General features: G+C 45.0%; 1 protein-coding gene across 1 annotated transcript in view; it reads right to left on the bottom strand.

Annotated features, from left to right (window-relative positions):
* The window catches only part of LOC147146569 (unconventional myosin-XV-like), a 37,670-nt gene that overhangs the window by 6,017 nt on the left and 9,681 nt on the right, over positions 1-21,972 (bottom strand). Inside the window, exons 18-54 of the mRNA XM_086032992.1 lie at positions 21,830-21,951; positions 21,723-21,768; positions 21,512-21,636; positions 21,188-21,305; positions 20,921-21,096; positions 19,546-19,630; positions 17,168-17,200; positions 17,013-17,094; positions 16,795-16,925; positions 16,619-16,714; positions 15,584-15,712; positions 15,394-15,500; positions 14,430-14,638; positions 13,603-13,675; positions 13,270-13,461; positions 12,605-12,687; positions 12,461-12,534; positions 10,083-10,185; positions 9,673-10,001; positions 8,527-8,617; positions 8,355-8,450; positions 8,111-8,171; positions 7,886-7,979; positions 7,220-7,337; positions 7,029-7,144; positions 6,872-6,931; positions 5,248-5,323; positions 5,014-5,129; positions 4,123-4,241; positions 3,559-3,812; positions 3,396-3,470; positions 2,439-2,644; positions 2,031-2,146; positions 1,574-1,643; positions 1,327-1,399; positions 552-625; positions 344-426 (exon numbers count right to left, since the gene is read on the bottom strand). Coding sequence (XP_085889118.1) covers positions 344-426; positions 552-625; positions 1,327-1,399; positions 1,574-1,643; positions 2,031-2,146; positions 2,439-2,644; positions 3,396-3,470; positions 3,559-3,812; positions 4,123-4,241; positions 5,014-5,129; positions 5,248-5,323; positions 6,872-6,931; positions 7,029-7,144; positions 7,220-7,337; positions 7,886-7,979; positions 8,111-8,171; positions 8,355-8,450; positions 8,527-8,617; positions 9,673-10,001; positions 10,083-10,185; positions 12,461-12,534; positions 12,605-12,687; positions 13,270-13,461; positions 13,603-13,675; positions 14,430-14,638; positions 15,394-15,500; positions 15,584-15,712; positions 16,619-16,714; positions 16,795-16,925; positions 17,013-17,094; positions 17,168-17,200; positions 19,546-19,630; positions 20,921-21,096; positions 21,188-21,305; positions 21,512-21,636; positions 21,723-21,768; positions 21,830-21,951 — 4,211 coding nt within the window. The remainder of the gene's footprint in view (positions 1-343; positions 427-551; positions 626-1,326; positions 1,400-1,573; positions 1,644-2,030; positions 2,147-2,438; positions 2,645-3,395; positions 3,471-3,558; positions 3,813-4,122; positions 4,242-5,013; positions 5,130-5,247; positions 5,324-6,871; positions 6,932-7,028; positions 7,145-7,219; positions 7,338-7,885; positions 7,980-8,110; positions 8,172-8,354; positions 8,451-8,526; positions 8,618-9,672; positions 10,002-10,082; positions 10,186-12,460; positions 12,535-12,604; positions 12,688-13,269; positions 13,462-13,602; positions 13,676-14,429; positions 14,639-15,393; positions 15,501-15,583; positions 15,713-16,618; positions 16,715-16,794; positions 16,926-17,012; positions 17,095-17,167; positions 17,201-19,545; positions 19,631-20,920; positions 21,097-21,187; positions 21,306-21,511; positions 21,637-21,722; positions 21,769-21,829; positions 21,952-21,972) is intronic.

The following is a 21,972-nucleotide window of genomic DNA, read 5'->3' as shown; positions in this document are numbered from 1 at the left end:
AGATCTTAATATTAAGTACAATTAAAAAAAACACAACGAAAACACAAACACAAAAATAATTCAATAATAATTGACAAAAAATGTAAAAGTATATATTTTTTTCATGGATCTCACTGGGTGGGCAGTCTGTCAATCTGGGTGGGCCCGTGCACACCCAGGCCCACCCACGGCTCCGCCCCTGTCTCCAACTGTTGATTCTTTCAGTGTTGTTTGCTCAACTTGTAAAGGTTAAAGTGCAATTTGGGTTCATGTTCGAGCTGAAATTTGCGGCCAAAGCCAAATATCCAAGTCGGTTTCCGGACTTGCGTTTTTGTTCAGTGTGCAACATGCAGCGAAAACTCACGGCTTGGGGCTGGTGTTAGCTGTGATCTGTTTGACCACTTGACAGTAGGCCTCATCCCTCATCAAGGTGAACTCTCCTACCAGCTACACACACATGAATGGATGTTAAACCAACAGCCAAATATCATACAATAGAGGGCAACTCTTAACCCGGAACTCGAGTCGCTTGCAGGTGCGCCAAAGGAAGTGCCCGGTGAGCGTGAACGTACCTTGAGGAAAGTGCTGACCACTTCCTGCTCCGTCAGTCCCTTTAACGGCGAGTCTCCCATGAAGCGCATCAGCGCTACACAAATGACACAAACGCACAAAATGTCATTCGGTACACAACATGATCCCAATAAAACGGAATAACAGCACCTGACGGATTCCACATTTTGTCATTACAGCCTTTTTCCAAAATGTATTCGATTCATTTTCCCGCAATACTTGAACAAGGCTGTTACATCAAATGTGGCAGAAGCGACACGCTGTGAATACTTGCCGGATGCAGGGTATCGATCAAATATACTTTGTCAAAGTGTACCGTATTTCTCAGGCTATAAGGATTCCCGACATAGACCTATTGATTGGAACTGCGCCTTATAACTCGGTGCGCCTTATATACGGAAAATTTCCAACGTGGACCCGTTGATTGAAACTGCGCCTTATAACTCGGTGCGCCTTATATACGGAAAATTTCCAACGTGGACCCGTTGATTGGAACTGCGCCTTATAACTCGGTGCGCCTTATATACGGAAAATTTCCAACGTGGACCCGTTGATTGAAACTGCGCCTTATAACTCGGTGCGCCTTATATACGGAAAATTCCCAACATATACCCGTTGATTGAAACTGCGCCTTATAACTCGGTGCGCCTTATATACGGAAAATTCCCAACATATACCCGTTGATTGAAACTGCGCCTTATAATCCGGTGTGCTTCTATAGTCAGAAAAATATGGTAACCGTAAAATGTAATTAGAGTAGATGAGTGTAGGACGTACAAAGGGAAAGGTCCGCCGCCACTCGGTTCATGGCTGGATCTGTGAACTCTATGAGGGACTCACTTAGGGGAATCTGGACACAACACAACACAACACAACACACGAGATGTCGTTTTATGTTCATTTTAACCAGTAAAACGGTGTCAGATTAACAAAAAAAAAAAAAAAAAACACAACAAAAGAAAAATCAATGCTGAAAATAGCACAGTAAATAAATAATGCGTTATCAATGAGGTCATTGGTGCACCTTGGAGAACTTGATCATTTCCTCGGGCTCCCTGGAGGCTCGGCTCTTGCGCTTATTCTTCAGGGAGTCACTAAAAAAGCATTGAGGATGATGACGATGATGATGATGATGATGACGACGATGATGAAAAATGTCAATAAAATCACACAGTATAATGACATTGAATCCTTCAAATGAATAGAAATGTGTTTGTCGCAGTTCATTTTGAAGACACAATAAAAACAAAATATAGAATGGACTAATAATAAGATATATTAATATGAAATGAAAAAATATTTAAATGTAAAAAAAATCAAAACACACAATACAATACAAATAAGTTCTCGAACACGATAACGTGTATATTATAAAATATAAGGTTGACAAAGCCGTTTTTAAAATGTTGAATTTCCAACTACAGTACGAGTGTCTCTTTGTCTACTTTGTGTGTGTGTGTGCGTGTGTGCGTGTGTCTCACCCCCTCCCGGTGGCGGCCTGTCTGAAGTAGTTTCTGGCAAACTCCAGCATGTCGTATTTACTGTCCTGCAGAGTCCTCTCGTCCACGTCTCCATCGAAGCCATCCAGAGAAACCCTCTGACCAAAGCAAAGATGGCCGACATGGTGTCAATCGTAAAAATCCTTAAAGTGACAAGCTCCGACGTGCACTCCGTTAATGCCTCTCATTCATTAGTACGGATGAACAAAAACTGTCCGATGATTATGTTTACTCTTTATATGTTTGGGATATTGGTGAGCACCAAGCCAATGAGAGAAAGTTCCAGTCTTGATAGAAGGTTCTGGTCTGGATGGAAGGAAGGTTCTAGTCTTGAGAGAAGCTTGTAGCCCTGAGCGTCTTTCAATTCGGGCTGCCGGTAGGGGAGCGTACCTCGATGGTCTGGTCTATCTCGTGCGCGGCCATGGTGGATGCCACGGCAACGGCCACGGCCGATGACACGGCAAACTGGCCGGCGCCGCCTCTGGGTTCCGCCTTGCGGTCCAACGGCAGGGACAGGAAGTCGGGAGCTGCGACGGGGTGGACGCACTCGGACGGGAAGGCGCCGGAGACGCCAAACACCGCGCCGAACTTCCAGCCTGTCAAACGGGGAGTTGGATGAATGAAAGGGTGGAAGGGAAGGAACATTGGATGAGGGATGGATGATGATGATGATGGCTGGATGGATGCATGCATGGGTGATGGATGGACGGATGAATGGATGAATAGATGGATGGGTGATGGAGGGATGCTGGATGGATGGGTGATGATAGACGGACGAGTGGATGAATGGATGGTTGGGTGGATGGATGCATGGGTGATGGATGTGTGGATGGATGGGTGATGATGGATGGATGAGTGGATGGGTGATGGATGGATGGATGGATGGATGGGTGATGGATGGATGGATGGTTGGGTGGATGGGTGATGATGGATGGATGGGTGGATGGGTGATGGATGGATGGATGGTTGGGTGGATGGGTGACGGATGGATGGATGCTCATGGATGGGCGACGATAGACGGACGAGTGGATGAATGGATGGTTGGGTGGATGGGTGACGGATGGATGGATGCTCATGGATGGGCGACGATAGACGGACGAGTGGATGAATGGATGGTTGGGTGGACGAATGGATGGTTGGGTGGATGGATGATGGCAGGGTGGATGGATGCCTGGGTGATGGATGGATGGATGTGTGGATGGACGGATGGGTGATGATGGACAAATGAGTGGATGGGCGATGGATGGATGGGTGTATGAATGGATGGATGGAGGATGATTAGGATGGGTGTCAGCGAGGGCCAAAACAGAACCAACTGACAAGTTGATGTTGATCATCACCACTCACCAAAGTCCTGCGTGTCCTTCTTGATCTCCTCCAAGAAGACCACCTTCTTCCTCACCACGCAGCCGTAACTGTAACCTGTAATGCACACACACACACATTTGCACAGTCACGCACGCACTAATCATGAGCGACGGCCCCTCCCTCTGTCCCTTCTTGCAGTCACCTTTGTCCAGGCCGTCCAGCACCTGCAGCCGGATGATGTCGCCCTTGTGGAAGCTGAGCATGCGGCGCCGCTCGGCCACAAAGTTGCGCTCGGCGACGACGTATTCCGAATCCTTCTTGATCTCGCCGATGAAGGCGTCCACCAGCTGCTTCACCTGCGGCGCCTTGGCCGAAAACAAGATCAGCTTCTCCTTGCTCAGGTTGAACTCCAGCATGTTCTCCGAGGGGATGGTCACAAACAAGATGTCTGCGTAACTGACACAGTTACAGCTTGGTGTCAGAAGTGGGATCCTGTGAGCACTCTGGCCACCAATGACAGTGATTGCACAACCTCCAACTTTGATTAACCTTAAGAGAGGTGTAATACATTGTTTTTTTTAACTAAAACATATTGGGCATCAAAACTTTGGTGTCAGAAGTTGGTCTCCACAAGTCATTTTTCTTTCTCTGAGGGACGGAGGCTGCTCCATAAATCAGTCTTGAGAGGCGATATCTGACCCGTTAGATCATTTTTAGTTTGAAAATCAGGCTACCAAAATGTGGGCGTCAGAAGTGGGATCCATACGTGTATGCTCTGAGGACTCGGAAGTAGTCCGGTGCTGCGGCGCTGCTCTTCACCGTCTTCAGCAGCTTGATGCCACCCTGCCACACCGACAAGACCTGCACGCCTGTTCCCACGCTGCCCTGCGCGCGCACACACGCAAGCAAATGAGGGGAATCGAACCCGCGGCTCGTCGGTCGCAGGTCAACAAATGTTGTCCACTTGCCCAGTGTTGCCCACAATCGGAATGTCAATTCAAATGTATTGTGGTCGCATTCAGTAAGTGTCGGAGCCCAGTCACTACAACATTGAGTTTCTATTCGGTTTTCCATTTTTCAACCAACCTTGAAGCGCTGAATAGAAAGCGCTCGAGCAGCCACAATTTTGAATTTCAAATTTCAAACCCTTTTTTAGCAAGAATTTGAGTCATTTTTAAATATCTGGCACACGCACTTGAAAAAAGTCTTTCCGTTCAGATCATTGTCACGTTTCTATTCAGCACCCGAGCAACCGCAATTTAAGAATCGGAGTGATTTCTAAACATTTGGCACACACGATTGTCAAAAAGCGCTTGTCTCTATTCGGCGCTCGAGCAGCAGCCACAATTTTGAATCCGATTTCAAACCATTATTTACGCAATTTTTAACCAACCCGAACAAAATTCTCTAGCAAGAATCGGAGTGATTTCTAAATATTTGGCACACACACTTGGAAAAAAAAAAAAAAGTCTGTTCGGCACATCATCTAGTTTCTCTTCGGAGCTCGAGCAGCCATGTTTTTGGAAACAACCTTTGAGTGGTTCCACGGCAGAAATTGCCGTGATTTCCCAAATCAGATCTGGCAGGTACGTGATTGTTTTTCAAAATGCAATCAACCCCCCCCCCCCCCCCCCCCCCGTTTTCCAGGCACCCTCACCGACGCCGGGAAGAGTCGGGAGAAGTAGATTTCCCAGGTGTCCCTGGCGGCCGTGACGATTCTTTTCTTCACGTGTTCCTCCACCGGGTCCGTGTTCTGTTGCACCCCGTGTTCATCTGTGAGTCACACACACGCGCGCGCGCGCACGCACGCACGCACCGCCGAGGTGTCACGAGTGTGTCATTTTGTTAAGCGCGCGTAAAAGGCGCGTGGGAAGACGACGAGAGGGACTACCAAAGAGAGCTTTCATCCGCTGCCTTTCATCGCGGCGGATGCGGACGCACGCCTCTGACAGGGTGTCGTTGACGATCTGCGGAGGAGCGCACAAATTAAGCACGCCGCCTTTCATCTGCCGCGAGAAAGCGGTGACGACGAGCCGGGGGAAGAAAAAAAAAAACAACCCAAAAAAAAAAAAAAAGCAGAGGCGAGCCGAAAGGGGCGCATAAAAACAATATTTGGAGATGGTTTGATGAGCTTAGGGGAAAGTCAAGAGTCTGCTTAGTTTCGTTCAGTCGCGTCAAAGGACTAAATATGCGCAAGTGTTTTGCTTTTTCTTGGGCTTTTTTTTGTGGGGGGGGGGGGCACACTTATTCCTAAAGAATGAGCTTGTCTTTGAGGGTCTTGGAGTGTTGCGTTTTCAAGAGGTCTTTGAGTGACGCTGACTTTTTAATGTGACTGAGCGTGTACTTATGTCTGCCTTTTTGTTTCCAAGCCAGCTACGTGTCTTTGAGTTACTTATGAGTTACCCCGGAAACTAGGCGTCCTTGAAGGCTGAATTCCGACCGCCAAAAAGAGCCTTTGAGTTTTTAAGGCATCTACGTCTTTATTTAAGCACTTTTGATTAACTTTGAGTGTTGACTTGTAAGGCGACTGCAGAGCTTAGTTTTTGAGTGTTAAGATTTTTTACGGTGACTAGGCGTCTTTGATTGCTGACAAATTGACTGACTGCCTTGAAAACTTGATGAATTTGAGGCAGCTTGGCGTCTTTTGACTTTTGTGTTTTCAAGGGGCCAAAGTGTCTTTAACGGTTGAGTTTCTAAGACAGTTAAGCATCCCTGAGTGGGTTGAATGTCGAGTTTTAGAGCGACAAAGCGCCTTTGAGTGTTTTTAGTGTTGGCTTTTAAGGAGACCAATTGTCTTTGACTGACATTCAGTGTTAGGTTTGGAAAGCAACTAAGTGGCCGTGAGAGTTGCGGTTTCAAGGCGGCCAAGTGTCTGAGTGCGGCTTTGAGTCTGACTTTGAGGTGACTTTGCCTCTTTGAGTGTTGATACAGTGTATTAGTGCAACTTTGCATCTTTGACTGATTGGGTGTGTCATATTTTTAAGGTGACTAAGCGTCTGAGTGTTTTTGAGTTAAGAGTTTCCAATGAAAGCAGGCATCTAAATGTGTCGGGGTCTTTGAGGGTTGAGGTTGTAAGATGACTAAACATCTTTGAGTGATGAATTTTGAAGGCAACTAAGCATCTTTGATTGCCGAATTTGAGGGCAATGAAGCATCTTTGCTGTGTTTTTAGGCAGCTAGGCATTTTTGAGTGTTGACTTTTAAGGCGACTAAGCGACTTTGAGGCTTTTGAGTGTCGTGTTTCTATGGCATCCAAGTGTCTTGAGTGTGGCTTTGAGTCTTGAGGTTTATTTTAGGCGATTAAGTCTTTGACTGACTTTGGCTGTTTTTTAAGTCTTCAAGTCTTGGAGCATTTAGTGTTCAAAGTGACCAAGTGCCTTTGAGCCTTGAATTTTCAAGGTGACTACGCGTCTTTGAGTGTTGACTTTTTAGGGTGCCCCGCATGGTCTATGAGTCTTTTGAGTGTCGGGTGATTTAGATGACTAAGTGTCTTTGAGTGCCCTGTTTTGCGTCACCTGTTTGAAAATGAGGTCCAACACCAACGGATTGTTGAAGCTGTCTTTGGGATAAAAGACCTGTCAAACAGAGAATCAGTCACCATATGATATCAAAGCGAGATTTTGCCCTAAAGGTCACACCGGGATAGCATCAAAGACACGTGTGCGCATGCACCTCTTTCCTGAGGTAGAGTTTCCAGGGAACGTTGGTGTAGGTGTAGTGTTCCTGGTTGGCGCTCCGGTGCAGTCTGGTCTGGAAGCTTTCTGATTCCACCGGAAGCTCTCGAGAAACTACGGTAGTTCCAAATTCACGTGAGTCACGTGACCCGGGGTGTACAGGTAAGGTGTGGTCGGGGGTGTCAGGACCTGACGGAGGTACCGGCACCGGGCGATGAGGCGCTCTGCTCTTTGTGCTCTTGGTGGGCTGGAAGGTGGCCTCCGTAATGGCAGACGCGGAGGGTGGGGGGACCCCGGGACGCATGAGCTAAACGTACAGGAACAGGTTCTCACAAGACAGTGGTTCACTTCTTTTGACAGTTGGGTGCTTTGAGTGTTGACCTTTCAAGGCGACTGAGCTTCCTTGAGTTTGTAGGACAATCAAGTGTCTTTGAGTCTTGAGGTGACAAAGTGTCTTTGACTGCTGTTTTTAAGGTGTCCTCGACTAACTCTGTCTTTGAGTGTTGACTTTTTTTAAGGTATCAAAGCCTCTTTGAGAGGTAAGTCTTCAGGCGTCTAAGCGTCTTTGATCGCTATGGGTTTTTTTTTTGTGACAGTCAGTGTTGACTTTAGCGTTTGACTTTCCAGCAGGACTAAGTATCAGAGTATATCCGAGTCTAAATGTCGAGTTCTTCAGGCAATGATGTGTCTTTGAGTGTTGATTTTTCAAGGTGACCAAGCGTCTTTGAGTGTCTGACTTTTAGTGTTGCCTTTTCAAGGCGAGTAATCCTCTCAATGCTTTGAAGGCTAGTCAGTGTCTTTGAAGTTTGCAAGGTGACTTGCCGTCTGTGAGCGCGCGTGTGTGTGCGCACGCACCTGCGGAGCAGGAGGGTTGTCCATCTGTGGTTTTAAGATCTGCAAAGCTTCATCACGAGGCGTCTGCTTCTTCTTAAATTTACCTTCTGGTCTCCTAAACGATAAATACCCCACAAGCACTACATTATAAATGCACACGTCCTTATGGCACTGCGCCTTCTATGATAATATATGTTTTTTTTTTTAAATAATGCGTAATAATAATAAAAATAATAACGTTGGCACCTCTTTCCGGGCGGAAGTGGCTCCATCGGGGGAGGTGGAGAGTTGTACCGCTTGATAATTTCTGGGGAAAGAAAACATCATCAACACTCACAATGCAGTGGTGATGTAATAATAATAATAAACAAAACAAATACATAAACAATATTTAGTAACTATTATTTGAAAAAAAAAAGGATTCTTAAACTTATCGTATAAATCTCCGTAGTATTATTCCTCGCATAAGAAAAAAAAAAAAAGCTTTTACCTTGAATATCCCGACTAGGCACAATCTGCTCAGAAATCTGAACTGAGTACTTCACCACCTCGCCAGCAGGGGGGGCAGGAGACGTAGCCACAGTGGCTAGTCACAGGCACACGAAAAGAAAAGCTGTTCAAAGTCGACAAAGAGAAAAACTGACTGAAGTTGGGATTCTTACCAAATTTTTTGGCCGGTTTGTCCTTGTTGATGGGAATTGCAGGAGCTCTCCTCCGAGGTCCGCTGTCCTTTTTGTCATCAAGAGACACAGCCTGAGCAGCAGAACATTTCAACGACTCATGATGGTTAGAAATATTACAAGCAACTTTGTAGTTGTTTGCATGTAGCAAAAATAGCACTTTGAATGTGAGAAAACACAGAAATGTAATATGAGAATCATTGTAATGCTTCATTATGATACTGGGGAAAAAAAATCATTCTTATGTAGTGTGTTTCTTAGAATTGAACTAGAAATAAACTATACATTTTGGGGGGAAGAGCAGAATATTTAACAAAAGTCATAGAAAAGTAAAAAATAAAGTATAATTAGGTCTTTGTGTTTTCAAGACGATTCAGGGATTGTGTGTCTTTGAGTGATGTCTTTAAGTTGGTGAGTGGTGGGTTTTGAAGGCAACTAAGCATCTTTGAGCAGTGAGTTTTTAAGGGGACTACATGTCTTTGAGTGTGTCTTTGATGGTTGACTCTTTCAAGCCACTAAGTGTCTGAGTGTCTTGGAGTGTTGTTTGAAAAGTGACTGGGCATTCTTTGTGTGTTGCCTTTTAAGGCGACGGGGCATTTTTGAGCATTGCGTTTTTAAGGCAACTAAGCGTCTTTGAGTGTCTTGAAATTTTTAGCGTGACTAGCGTCTTGAGTTGACTTTTTCACGCGAGTAAGTATCTTTGAATGTCTTTGAGTATGGACTTTTTAAGGTGACAAATCATACGTGAGTGTGACGTGAGCATTGACTTAAGGCGACAAAGCACCAAACTGACTTTGAGTGTTATGTTTTCAAGGTGACTCAGTGTCTCAGAGTGTTGACTTTCCAAGACAACTAAGATATGTTATGTGACGGAGACAAGACGTTTTTGAGGATCTTTGAGTTCTGACCTTTTAAAGCAGCAAAGCGTCTTAAGTTTTGCATTTTTTCTTAAGGCCACAAATTGTCTGAGTGCTGAATTTTGAAGGTGACTAAGCATCAAACTGTTTTGGAGTGTTCAGACAAGACGACTAAAGTATCTTTGGGTGCCGATTTTTGTAAGGCACCCAAAGGTTTGAGTATTAAGGTTTCAGCATGACTCATTGTCTTTGCGTGTCTTGATGCGGCAACCTGCGCGATAGCTTGCGGCGGCGAGGTGGAGCGGCTTCTGTCGGTTTGGGCGTCGCCCTCCGGCTCGGACGTCGGCGGGTACGAGGCGGATGGCTGGCCCGCGGCGGCGTAGGGAGACGGCGTGAAGCGGGCGTACGGGCTGGGCGGGATGTTGGCGTAGGGACTCGGCGGGATGTCGGCAGCGTACGGGCTGGGGGGGTGTTGGAGTACGGGGCTGGTGGGGGGGCTCGTGATGGGCGTGTTCGGGGGGCTTGACAGGGCATCTGTCACGGGGGCCACGGCGGCAACAGGGAGTGACATCACACCCCCTACGGGAAGCACTCGCACAGCTGCAGCGCGCACATATATTTCAGTCTCGCACACCATTTACAATGTGTGGTGGTGTTTTTTTTTTTTTTTTGTGGTCTCACCGCCAGGTGGAGGCGGTGGGCCGTTCGAAGGGCCCTGGTCTTGCCACCCGACTCCTCCACGGCCTTTCATCCTGCTGGAGAGCAACGCGGCCGAGTCCACTTCCTGTCAGGGACCACAAACAGGCGGTTGAGGGCAAAGTAGATGAAAAAAGAAAAAAAATAGATGAAAAATGGCAATGTGATGCCATGATTACAGTCTACAGAAATGGCAGTGTTGTCCCAGCTAAGTGAAGATAAACGCGCCAAAACAAACACAATTAAAAACAAATCGCACATCTCAAAACTAAAGTAAAGCTGAAAACGAATGTAAAATTCAAAATAAAATAAAACTGAAAAGTGAATACATGTGACACCACTGATTACAATCAGCTGTGTAGCTGTGTTGTCCCGGCTAAGTGAGGAAAAATACATCCAGTGAAAAAAGAATGCATGTGACGTGACGTGAAAGCATTGGCTACCGTCTAGAACAAAAGGCTACAAAAGGTCCCTGCTAAGTAAAAACAAACCAAAGTCAACAAAATGGAAAGAAAAATACAAAGGTAAGTAGGTCGCACATATGGCTAGGTCGGTTGCTTGGTCGGTGAGTCAATCGGTGGGTGGGTAGGGAGACAGTTACGTAGGCTGACAGCACAAAGATAACTTTCACGTAAGCAGTTAGACAAATAAGTGGATCGGACAAAGAGTTAGGTATTTAGACGGGTTGCAGATTGGTGGCTAAGTAGATGGCTAACCGGCAAGAACGGTAATGACGTTCTTGCTTTGACATGAACGAATGAGCCCACATAGCTAGCTAGCGCGTGAGTGAAATTGAACACGACTTGACCGCCATTTGTCAGATATCATTTCAAAACGGGTAGCGGTCTGGCTGTGAAGCAGGTCGGGGTGAGAGCGCTCACCGGACGCCGAATCCTAGGACTGTATTGCGGTGGTCTCTGAGCACAGCGCCGTGAATAAAACATGGTCGGATATACTTGAGGGAAAGCTTTGGAAAGCACTGGGGCAATAAATAATAAAGGAGACTAAAATGCAAGTGCTGTATGTGGAAATGTGCTGTTGGGAATCCACACTGGCCCCCGTGGACTTTGCGGATGATGCAAATGCTTCTGTGGACACTTACTGTACATCCTTTAAGCTACGTAATTCTTTACGTTGTTTAAGAACCATATAACCTACATGCTAACACGTGAACTTACCTACCAATCAAACAACGCGCTAACTAGTATTACGTATTATGATTAAAAATAAACTACCGGTCACCAACCAACCAATGAAGCTATCTAATAAACAAACAAACAAACAAACTGACTGACTAACCAACTGAACAACCAACACAATAACTAGCATGTATGTAATTGTGCCAACCAACCAAACAACACACTCGAGAGTTTGTACTTGATTAGAATATAACCAACAAACTGGCAAAACAGCCAACGAATCAACCAAAAAACAAACATACAGAGTAACTAGCAACTTGATCATGCTAACAAACATAACAAACAAAACGAACTGACCAACTAAACAAGTTAACCACCGTATGTGTAATCACGCTAACTAACAAACATACAAACAAACTGGCCCAAAAAAAAACCATTAACTAATTTGTACGCAATCCGATTTGTACTCTGATAAGTAACAAAATAAAGCAACTGGCAAAACCAACTGACCAACCAACCAACAAACTCATCTGCAATTGTACATAATCATGCTAACTAACCAACCAACCAACACAGAAAGTAGTTTGTATGTCATCATGCTAACTAACGTAACTAAGTAACCAACCTAGCAAGTGACACATTTTCCATTCAATCAAAGCATTCATGCGTCAGTAAGTAGTGAAGTAGTGTGTGTGCGTGTGTGTGTGCGCGCGCGTGCACCCTTCCTCAGGAAAGTGTCAGTTCCCGCCTGGTAAGTGGATCCACTGCCACCGTTGCCTGGCCAGCCTTGTGAAATCACCGTGGCCATCCTGCGTCTGTGCCAGTTGCGGTAACCCGGTAACGTAATCGGCCCCAGAGAGCTCTGTCCGACACATCTGATACACGCGAATTCCTGTCGGCCACATCCGATAGCGAGTGAATGATGGAGGCCGCCGCGAAGTTCTGCTGAGGAACTTCGAGCATCTTTCGGCGTTCTTAGCGCCCGCGTGTCTTTGCATGTTGACCTTTGAAGGCGGTTAAGCATCTTTGAGTCATCCAGTGTTGGGGTTTCAAGGTGACAAAAAAATCTTGACTCATCCTTTAGTGTGAGGTTTTTATGGTGATGATGTGTCTTTGAGTTTTGAAAGCGTCTCAAAGTCTCTGCATCTTCACCTTAAAAACTCTAAGACTCAACGATGCCACTTTGGCTGCTTTGTGTCGAAAGGGGCCGTGCATGTCACTTACTGCGCTCCCGTCGGACAGCACCGGCTCAAACAGGCTATCCAAATAGCGATCCATTCCTCGATGAGGCTCCCAGTCTAGGGAGAGGATACCTGCTTGCATCAAACGTACTTTTGTGTGTGCGTGTGTCTGCCCGTGTGCGCTTACCCTGGCTAGCAAAGCCATCGCGGGCAGTGATAGCCGATGATAGGAATTCGTCATTGTTGTCAAAGCCGCCACCCAGCAGACTTCTACAAAAACAAGTGAGAAAACGTCATCAAGATATTTTCTGATGACTTAAAAAAAAAAACGGAGTACATATTTAATATTCAGGAACCTTAACCAAGAAACTAGTTTGTATGTGCTTGTGCTAACAGACCACAAAACAATGAACCATTCAACCAACTATCTAAGTTTGTATGCAATGGTTGTACATAACTAAACTAAATGCTCACCTCCACCACCAACCAACAGAAAAACTGGCTGACTAACTAACCAACCAAGTAGCTGACTGGCCAACTAACCAGCTTATCTATCTCCCCTAACTACCTACCAATCAACAGACCAACCGGCAACCGAACGAATCAACCAACTGACCAAACCAACCATTCAACCCCCTAATTAGTTTGTTTGTAATAGTGCTAACGAATTGACCACCTAACTGACAAAGGTTAGGGGTTAACTAACCAACTGAATAACTAACATGGTAACTAACAACATGAGAACCAACTAACTCACTGACTCATTTGCATGAGAACAAACAGGCAAGGAACTAACTAACTAACCTCAGTGATGAAATCCATTTTTTTAAAATATGTGCGTACGTCTCTTACATGCTGGCATTGGCCCGTACACGTCCCGGTTCCTGTGCGGAGATGATGAAGTAGCTGCTGTGCTTGGGGAATTGGGCAGGCAACTCCAGGTCCGACATCAGGTCCAGGACGTAGTCTGAGCCCTCAAGCTCCACCCACTGCGCCGACTCCTTCAGCAGCACGGACCAGCCCCGACGGCCCTCTGTTACGCCCCTGACAACACATGCACACGTGCACACCATGCTCACTTCCACAACATGACACAACTAGTATTACTACTCACAACTAACTTCCTGAATGTTTAATTATACTGACTAAGCCATAACCTTTTCTTTCATTTCATTTTTCTTTTACCTGTGTTGCAAAATGTCTTTGGCCATGTTCTCCCCTGTACTCCAAGAGTGCACAGGACACAGGACGGACGTACCTGGAGGGACACACAAGTAGAACAACTAACTAACTAACTAACTAACTAACTAACTAACTAACTAACTAACCGTTTTATGTCAATGTGCTACCAGCTACCGTAACAACCAACAAAACAATAAATTCAGTAATTCACACTGCTAGCTAGCTCACTCGCTCGCTCGCTCACTCACTCACTCACTCACTCACTCACTCACTCACTCACTCACTCACTCACTCACTCACTCACTCACCCACCCAAGCAACAAATCAACTAAGCGCCTCTCCACTACCAAATAAAAAACCATATCAAACCAGTTCATTAACATAATTGTGCAAACTAACAACTAACCAACTCTGACCTAACTAAGTAGTTTGCACACGAACATACTTTCAAAAAACAAGTGACCATACAACTCACCATCTAACCAAACTAAGAAACAAACCTCTGTTGTATCAAATAAGCTGGAAACATAGAAAGTTGTTAGAAACTGTTAACAACCATAACAACAACAACAACAACAACAACGTCGTCAGTCAATCATGACACACCACTAATGAATGGGTTCCAAGTGACGATCCTTTTGTCCGTTTAGCATAGAACTCTTTATTGAAAGACTATTCTCTTGCAGTGCCCATGTACAGTATGATCATGTCCCCCTGTGTGTATTTTAAATACTCGAGATGATATTCTGATTATTATTGCACTGTCAGCTGTATTGTGCTACAACCGCTCCAACGTGAGAAGTCAATGGTGCAGTGTTGTAGCCTGCTACCGTCAAAGCAGTGCACGTGGAGTAGGGTGTGCGCTCGCTTGCGGTTGGCGGTCCACTCCAGCAGACACGGTGGGTAGGTGCGCGTGTACTCGGGCCCGCCGCCACGGCCTCCGCCGCCGCCGCCGCCGCCGCCGCACCGTTGCATGGCCTGCAGCAGAGCGTGCTGACACACCGAGTCGTAGCCCTCGGGCCCGTAGTCCGACACGAACCTGAGAACGGCACCCGAGCGCACACAGCTCATTTGAACGACAACAACATGATGATTTAATCATCGCAGACAGCACATTACATTCATTCCCACAAATACTAAGTCAGGCGGCTCGTTAGTTTGCGCGTTCACAAAATGACATAAAAACGAGTAAGTCGGTTGGTTAGGTACAGTTGTTGGTTCAGCGTATTCTCGGTTGATTAGCTTATTTTGAACAAATATGTTTGTTGAGAACTAGTCAATCAGACATAGAACTAACGAACTAACTAACTAACTAACTAACTAACTAATCATTGTATTGTATGATTCGGTTGATTCATATGTTCTGACCTAATTAGCTAGTTATGAACTAATCAACCAACCATCCAACTATCCAACTAATTAGTTAGTTGGTTAGTTACCTGGCTGGTTGTAGTGTTGGTTGTCAAGTTATGAAGTAAGTTTGTTAGTTATCATAAATAGGTATGCAAAACTTCTTGTTGGTTAGTTTGTTATCAAAGTTAAGGATACACTAGTTAGTTGGTGGGTTGATTAGTCTGATGCAGAGCAGGAGAAATTGAATCCCACTTTTTCGTTACAGTCCGCTTGCACTGGGGCAAAGTGACTCCGCCTATCCAGTCGTGAAGCAAAAAAAAAAAGCTTTATACACATGACCGCCACCTACAGGACTGGAGTTGAACAACACGCGTTGGCACGTCCAAGCGAGAGATGCCGAATGCCGTTGCCATAGTTCCGTTGTCATAGCGATGAACTTACTTGAGCAGGTGCTTGGCCAGCCTTGGGGAAGGCATGAAGGCGGACAGACATGCCGACATGAGGAGCCAACCGCGCTCACAATTGAGCATGTTGGGATTCCTCCAAACCTGAAAGAAGGCAAACAAAGAGGACGGCGTGACTTACAAGATGATGTCCACACTCATTCACGTTCAACAAATGCCGTCTGGACCTGATTGGCCACTTGAGCAAAAATCTCGTCCCGGAGCTCGGCATTGGCAAGCCCTCTCTGGATGATGTAATTCCCAAAGAGGTTCTCCTGAGCGCCGTTCAGCTCCGGGTCGCCCATGAAACGTAGAATCTGACACAGAAACATCATGTAAAAACGACTTAGTTAGTTAGTTATGTCGTTGGTTGGTTATGTAGGTGGGCAGTTAGTCAGTGAGGTTCCGTAAACACCAGTTGGTTGGTTGTTAGTTGTATAGTTGGTTGGCTAGCAAGGTAGGTGTTAGTTAGCACAGTTATGTCAAACCAGTTAGCGATTTTGCGAGTTGGTTATTTAGTTAGTAGTATGGTTAGTTGCTGGGTTAGTTGACTGCAGGGTCGATGGTTGTTAGCATGGTTATGTGAAAATTATGTTGCGAGTTAGTGTTAGCTAGATGCTCGTTAGATTGAATGGTGATGTAAAAGCAATTTATTTCTGCATTTATTTAAGTCGTTGGTTGTTAAATGGTGGTCCCCTAGCACAGATATGTAAAAAAACTATAAGTGGGTTGGTTAGACGGTAGGTTACTTGTATGATTTGCTGTGAGTGAGTCAGGGAGTCAGCTTGGGGTCAGTTCCATAAACACGAGTTAGTTCAGGTTGGTTAGTTAGTTCAGTAAGTAGTCAGTTAGCACAGTTGCACAAAACTAGTTTGGTTGGTTAATGTTAAGTAGTGGTATTGTTAGTTGGTTGGTTGGTTAGTTAGGTAGACATGTTCTGCAGAAGGTATTTAGAGACTTAGTCGGTAAGTTAGCTGCTTGGTTGGTTATTTACTGGTATGGTTAGTTAGTGGTATGGTTAGTTGGTTATTTGTTCAGTTTCGTTCGCTGTATGTAGGATTGCTTGGTTAGTTAGTTGGTTATGAGTGAGTTTGGAGGTCAAATGTTTCAAATGAAAATATTGCCTGTACAATGAATGAAGGTACCATTGAACTTTTGTGTGCCATTCTGTTTCTTTTTGCCGCTTGTGCGTGCGTATGCGTGCGTCTAATTGCATGCGGTACCAGAACAAAGATGTTGAGGGCTCCTTGCTTCAAGTTCTGATCCAATCGGGTCAGGGAGTTCTCCAGAGGGGCTGTCAGCATCCCAAAGTAGGGGTCCTAAAACACCCCCCGCCACACAACCTATAAACACTGCTTCTTCCACGCCTGTGCCTGCATTTGTGTGTGTGCGTGTTCACCCTAAATATGGCGCGGACGTAATGAGTCATGAGGTAGTTGTTGATGTCCAGGGGCAAGGTCAGCCGTGGTTCAACCTCAACTTTGGGAGCCTGGACCAGCGCCAGGCAGTCTGAGTGCAGCTCGGTGCCACCTGCGAACGCACACACGCTCACACACTTTTACACGCACACGCGCGCACACACACACCTGTTTATTTATAGCCTTGTCCCGTGCGCACCTGAAGCTGCCTGAAGCAGCGCCCCCAACTCAGCGGGGACGGGCAGCGCGGTCACGTTCACCACTTCTCGGTTGAGGCGGTCCTGCGCACGCATACGTTTGTCTCAACATGTGAGCGTCCTCCTCCTCATCCTCCTCCCCATCTTCCTCGCTCACCTCCTCGGCCTTCCTCGCCGGCTCCACCACCGTCTGACAAAAAGACAACAAAGCAATTGTTCACGAATCTTGATTCGTACAAATTGTTCCATTCGGCAGCATTGTGCAGGTTGGACGGAACTTCTTAAAGGGGCAAATTCATTCATTGATGGTGAAGATCTGGCTCAAGTTAAAATTGCACATTTTAATTCAATGGAGTTTCTTATATTTTGTCCATATTTCATTATTTTCTATTTCAAAATTGTATATTTATACTTTATATTTTTCAAAAACATTATCACATCTCAATAACATTTGGAACTGGTCGGGATAAAGAAATCTTTTTCACCAAAGTGAAAAATTGCACAAAAAAAATAAAATAAAATAATTCACATATTGTTTGGCACAGATCTGGATAAAGGCTGGAAGAATCATATTCAATGAAGTCTTAATTACTTTATCTATATAAAACATCAAACATCCAAAATGTTTAATTGACACTAATTCGAATCCACATTTAATATTTATTATTTTGTGTTATTTTTTTTCTTTTAAGTTATTATGCTGTTCCACCTGGCATTTTTACCTGAATGCCTAAAAAGGTGCACCCAAAGTCAATTTGAATCTGTACTTGAACCATTTGGAGTATCAGCATAGTGTTGGTCTCTTTTTGAAGATAACGCTTGGATTTTTTTTCTCCTCAACTATCAGCATCATTTTAAGTGCTACTGGTACTGAATTATGGAAGTTTGAATACATAAAAGAAGTCTGCCTATTTTATTTATTTATTTATTTTTTTTTTCAAAAAAATCTGTCTGGAAAATGATGTAGTAGCGTGGTGGACTAAAATAAAACGATAGGATTACAGTTCAAAGGCTCCTCCAATTCCATTTCAAATTTGACAATAATACGACAGAAAATTAGCATTTTACACAAGTTTTACTAAGGACATATCCAGGCCAACCAAAAGTGTGCCATTTGGGTGATCCAATTGCAACCATGTCCACATACGTAGGGGAAAAGGCTGCTATTGTGGAAAGCTTCAACAATCATGACTTCTAATGAAAAGTAAGACTTGGCGCTATCATATCCTACATTCAGATTTAGAAAAAAACCTCGCAAAAAAAGTCAAGTCAGGTTTGACGTGCGCTCTGACGCACCGCCTGGCGTCGCTGCCGGCCGCTTTGAAAGTTAACAGTTAACAAGTTAACATGTTTTTTTTTTTTTGAAGAAGAAGAAGAATAATTTCATTGGCCGTTGAATGCGTCAATCACCAGCTGAGCAAGTTTGGTTGCGACTGCAAACACAACTGACGAATCGTTGATGTACAGGGGTGGTACTATTTGCGCACATAATTTCTTCATTGGCTGTTGTTGAACTCCTGACACGGGAAACATTTGTTTATTGGATCAAGCAAGCAATCAATCAAACAAACAAACATAAGGTCCAGCCTATGTTTTGAAATCTCGTGTGGCTGAATCGTCAAAGCTAACTCAATCTATGATGGAAAATAGGTACACAATATGTAACGGTTGGAGCAGCTAATAACGTGACTTTATGGATGTCAGGCTTGTTGTGGACTAACTATATTACTGGAATACTTTTACTGGACCCTTGTGGACGTAATAGGATCATTTCTGATGGATTATGAAATTGTGTCACACATTTGAGGCTGAAATGGTGAGTTCTATATTTTTTTGTGCGTTAGCGATTGTTTTGACTTAAATGCTCGCCGAGCCTGCAGATATGATTGTATCTTATAATGTTTGGTATCATTCGAATCTGCGGAAACTCAGTTTTCTAGCCATATACGGCATGCTGGGGAATGCTTTGAAGTTGTTCTGTGTATAGCGAATATCCCGCGGGCACGACGCGAAAACCCACCCGTGGGCCGATGGAATTGCATTAAAACAATCAAATTTGATTTGAGTCCATATTAATGACTGTACTTGTATTAAAGGTAAAATTGCAAAACTGCCATTCACACTAACCATTTTGTGTGTGTGTGTGTGTGTGTGTTTTAAGTTTAAACTGACAAATTCATTTTAACTTGAGTTAAAATATATACTGATAATAATTATGTTCATTGTAATCATGAATTATTTACTTGATTGATTATTGGATTTTAATTTGTATGTATAATTAATGTATTGTTTTCTCAAATTTCTCAAATCAAAATCAACATGTGATTCACAACATATTATTAGAATCATACCTTTTTGTTGCGGATAAAGGATAGAGGATATTTTAACTATCAATATATTTTACGACGTTTTTTTTTCCCCCAATAAAATGTATATTGTTGAATTGTAAACTACTAAAACAGCAAGCCACCATTTGGGGAAAAAAATTCTCAGTGAGTCACGTTTTCAACGTCCATTACACCCACCCATACGTACCCTCATGTACCGCCGCCGACTGACGATGATTCGCAACGTGGCGCGCAACTTGACAAGACATTTCCTCCTGCGAGCAAACTTCTTTCTGTCCGCGTAAATGGAAAACAAGACAACAACAATGTGAGTTATTTGATATGATCAGAGATGGGCACTTGAGCCTATTTTGCCGGTCCGTCCTCCGTCCGCGACCTGGGCACTCTTCCTCATTGTCCCTCCGGCCTTATTTATAAAAACTATCGTCGTCCGTCCTAGCCCTTTTCAAGTGCTTCCGTCCTTATATTCCGCCAGTCCGTCCCCACCGCAATAAAACAATTAGGAGGATATGAAAGACTTCCACTTCCACCGGATCGTGGCTTTAGGTGTACGGTGGCGCTGGCAGAGGTTTTTACCCTCTAGAGATGTTCCAGACAAGGACATACTTTGCATGCAATGGGATAAGGTATGGATTAAATGTTAACACGTAGCGACCAAAATAAAATAGTTTTCCATCTTTTTTCCTAGGCCCCATACATACTTTATCCCGGATTACACACACAAGACAGGCTGTTTCTGTCTATTGGCAGTGAAATGGGCGTCCTATAGGGGTGGGAACGATAATCATTTTTTCAATGCATCGTTCGGTGTATTAAAAAGATTCTGAATCGATTCATATGAATAATCGATATTTAAAGTTGAACTAAAAAAAGAAACTAAGCTAGCGTGTGCAAGTGATTAAGTGCGTTTGTATGTCAGATGTCTGTGCTAGGCTAAGCTAATACGTGACAGGATGGCGGAACAGGCAAAATGTCACACGAGCGCAGCAAAGTCAAAGTGTGAAATAGAAATCATTCTCTAAATCACTCTTCCTTGAGTTTTTGGTTTTTAAAAAGGTACCAGTGTTTTGCCTGCATTATAAAATGTAATCCAACATAGTGCTGCATCAGAATCGAATCGAATCACAGGCCTCTGAATTGGAATCGAATCGAATCGTGGGCCTTTGAATCATTATCGGATCGAATCGTGAGGTGAGGTGAGGTACCCATAGAGTCCCACCCCTAGTGTCCTAATCCATGTTCTACATGTGTTGAACCACTAGAGGGCAGACAATGCCTGTGAGTACAATGTTACTGCAGGGAATGCACCCCCAAAAAGTGTTGTTGCAGTCACTTAAATAATGGCGGATTCGTGGTATCGCAGAAGAGAACGGTGCTCTTGCTTTTTAAAAGAACCCGACACAGTACGTCAGTCGATACTTGACCCGATTAGGGACGAATACAGGGACGGACCAAAACCCATTTCCTTCCTTGCTTAGTCCATCCTTTTTAAAAGTCTCCTCGACTCCCGTCCACAAAAACGGGCGTCCGTCATTGCCAACGGAGGCCGTTTGCTGGCTCACCTGACAACGTATCCTTTGCATCTGGCCTGCAGCAGCGTCATGCGGTGCCGGAACTCTACAAAGTTCTTGCGGATGAAGTACATGCGCACGTATCTTTGCAGCGTGAGGGCGGCGATGTTGAGCACGCGGTCGCGCTTGCCCTCCAGGAGCTGGTGCAGATCCTCCTTCAGGAAGATCTACGCGCACACACACACACACACACGCAAGCATTTAACTGCATCCTCTTCCTGTGAGTGTGTGTGTGTGTGTGTGTGTGTTTCGGTGGACCTTAGTGACTCCCAGCTGGTAGGAGCCGACCTTGACGGGTCCCAGCTTTCGCAGCATGATCGCGCAGTTTTCTCCGTCGGCCATGGGCGGGTCTTTCAGGCAGAGCAGCGCTTTGTACCTGCATGCACGCATACGGATAAAACCGTGATTCGGTATATGATGTGCTATTGTTTGCATTCGAGGAGTTTTTTTGTTTTTTTTTTGCGGGACGATACCGAGGCCGATAACCAATATTTGGCGCCGGTATTAATTCCCAGCAAAAAGGAACGAGCCGCGAACCTCATCCTACGTCACCGCCGCCCGCCTAGCTATCGACCAACCCACCTGGTTAGGAAGCTGCGAAAAGTCAATCTGACGGGATAGCCCTCCTTGCGTATCCGAATGGTCTCCATGATTCCGGAGTAGCGCAGCTGGGCGCTCACCAGGTCCGCGTCAAACACGGCGGCTTCCTGAACCGACACAAAACCCGCCCCGCGTGAGCACGTTTGCGAGCGCGACGTCACGCACTCGACGACACGTGCTCGTAGTCCGATACCTTCCGCTGGTTTGGCTTGATACAGCGCACAAAGTAAGGGCGGCACCTTGAAAATGAAAAGAGAGCATACATAGACTACATGGAGAAATTGGAGCGTTTGTTCCTACCTCTCCATCTTCTCCAGTAGCTCCTGCAAGCTGCTCTGAAACTTGGCGCCGACCGTGCCGGCCTGAAAGCGGCGATGCCGCGACAGCGCCTCGGAATGCTTCAGGAAGAGGTCGGACACCATCTGGTGAGGTGACACACGCAC

This window comes from Filicampus tigris, chromosome 6 (genome assembly GCF_054856515.1).
Source record: "Filicampus tigris isolate MCC_2025a chromosome 6, RoL_Ftig_1.0, whole genome shotgun sequence".
In the NCBI taxonomy this organism is placed as follows: Eukaryota; Metazoa; Chordata; class Actinopteri; order Syngnathiformes; family Syngnathidae; genus Filicampus; species Filicampus tigris.
The sequence above is the reverse complement of the archived record's forward strand: the minus strand, read 5'-3'. Positions and strand labels throughout refer to the sequence as shown.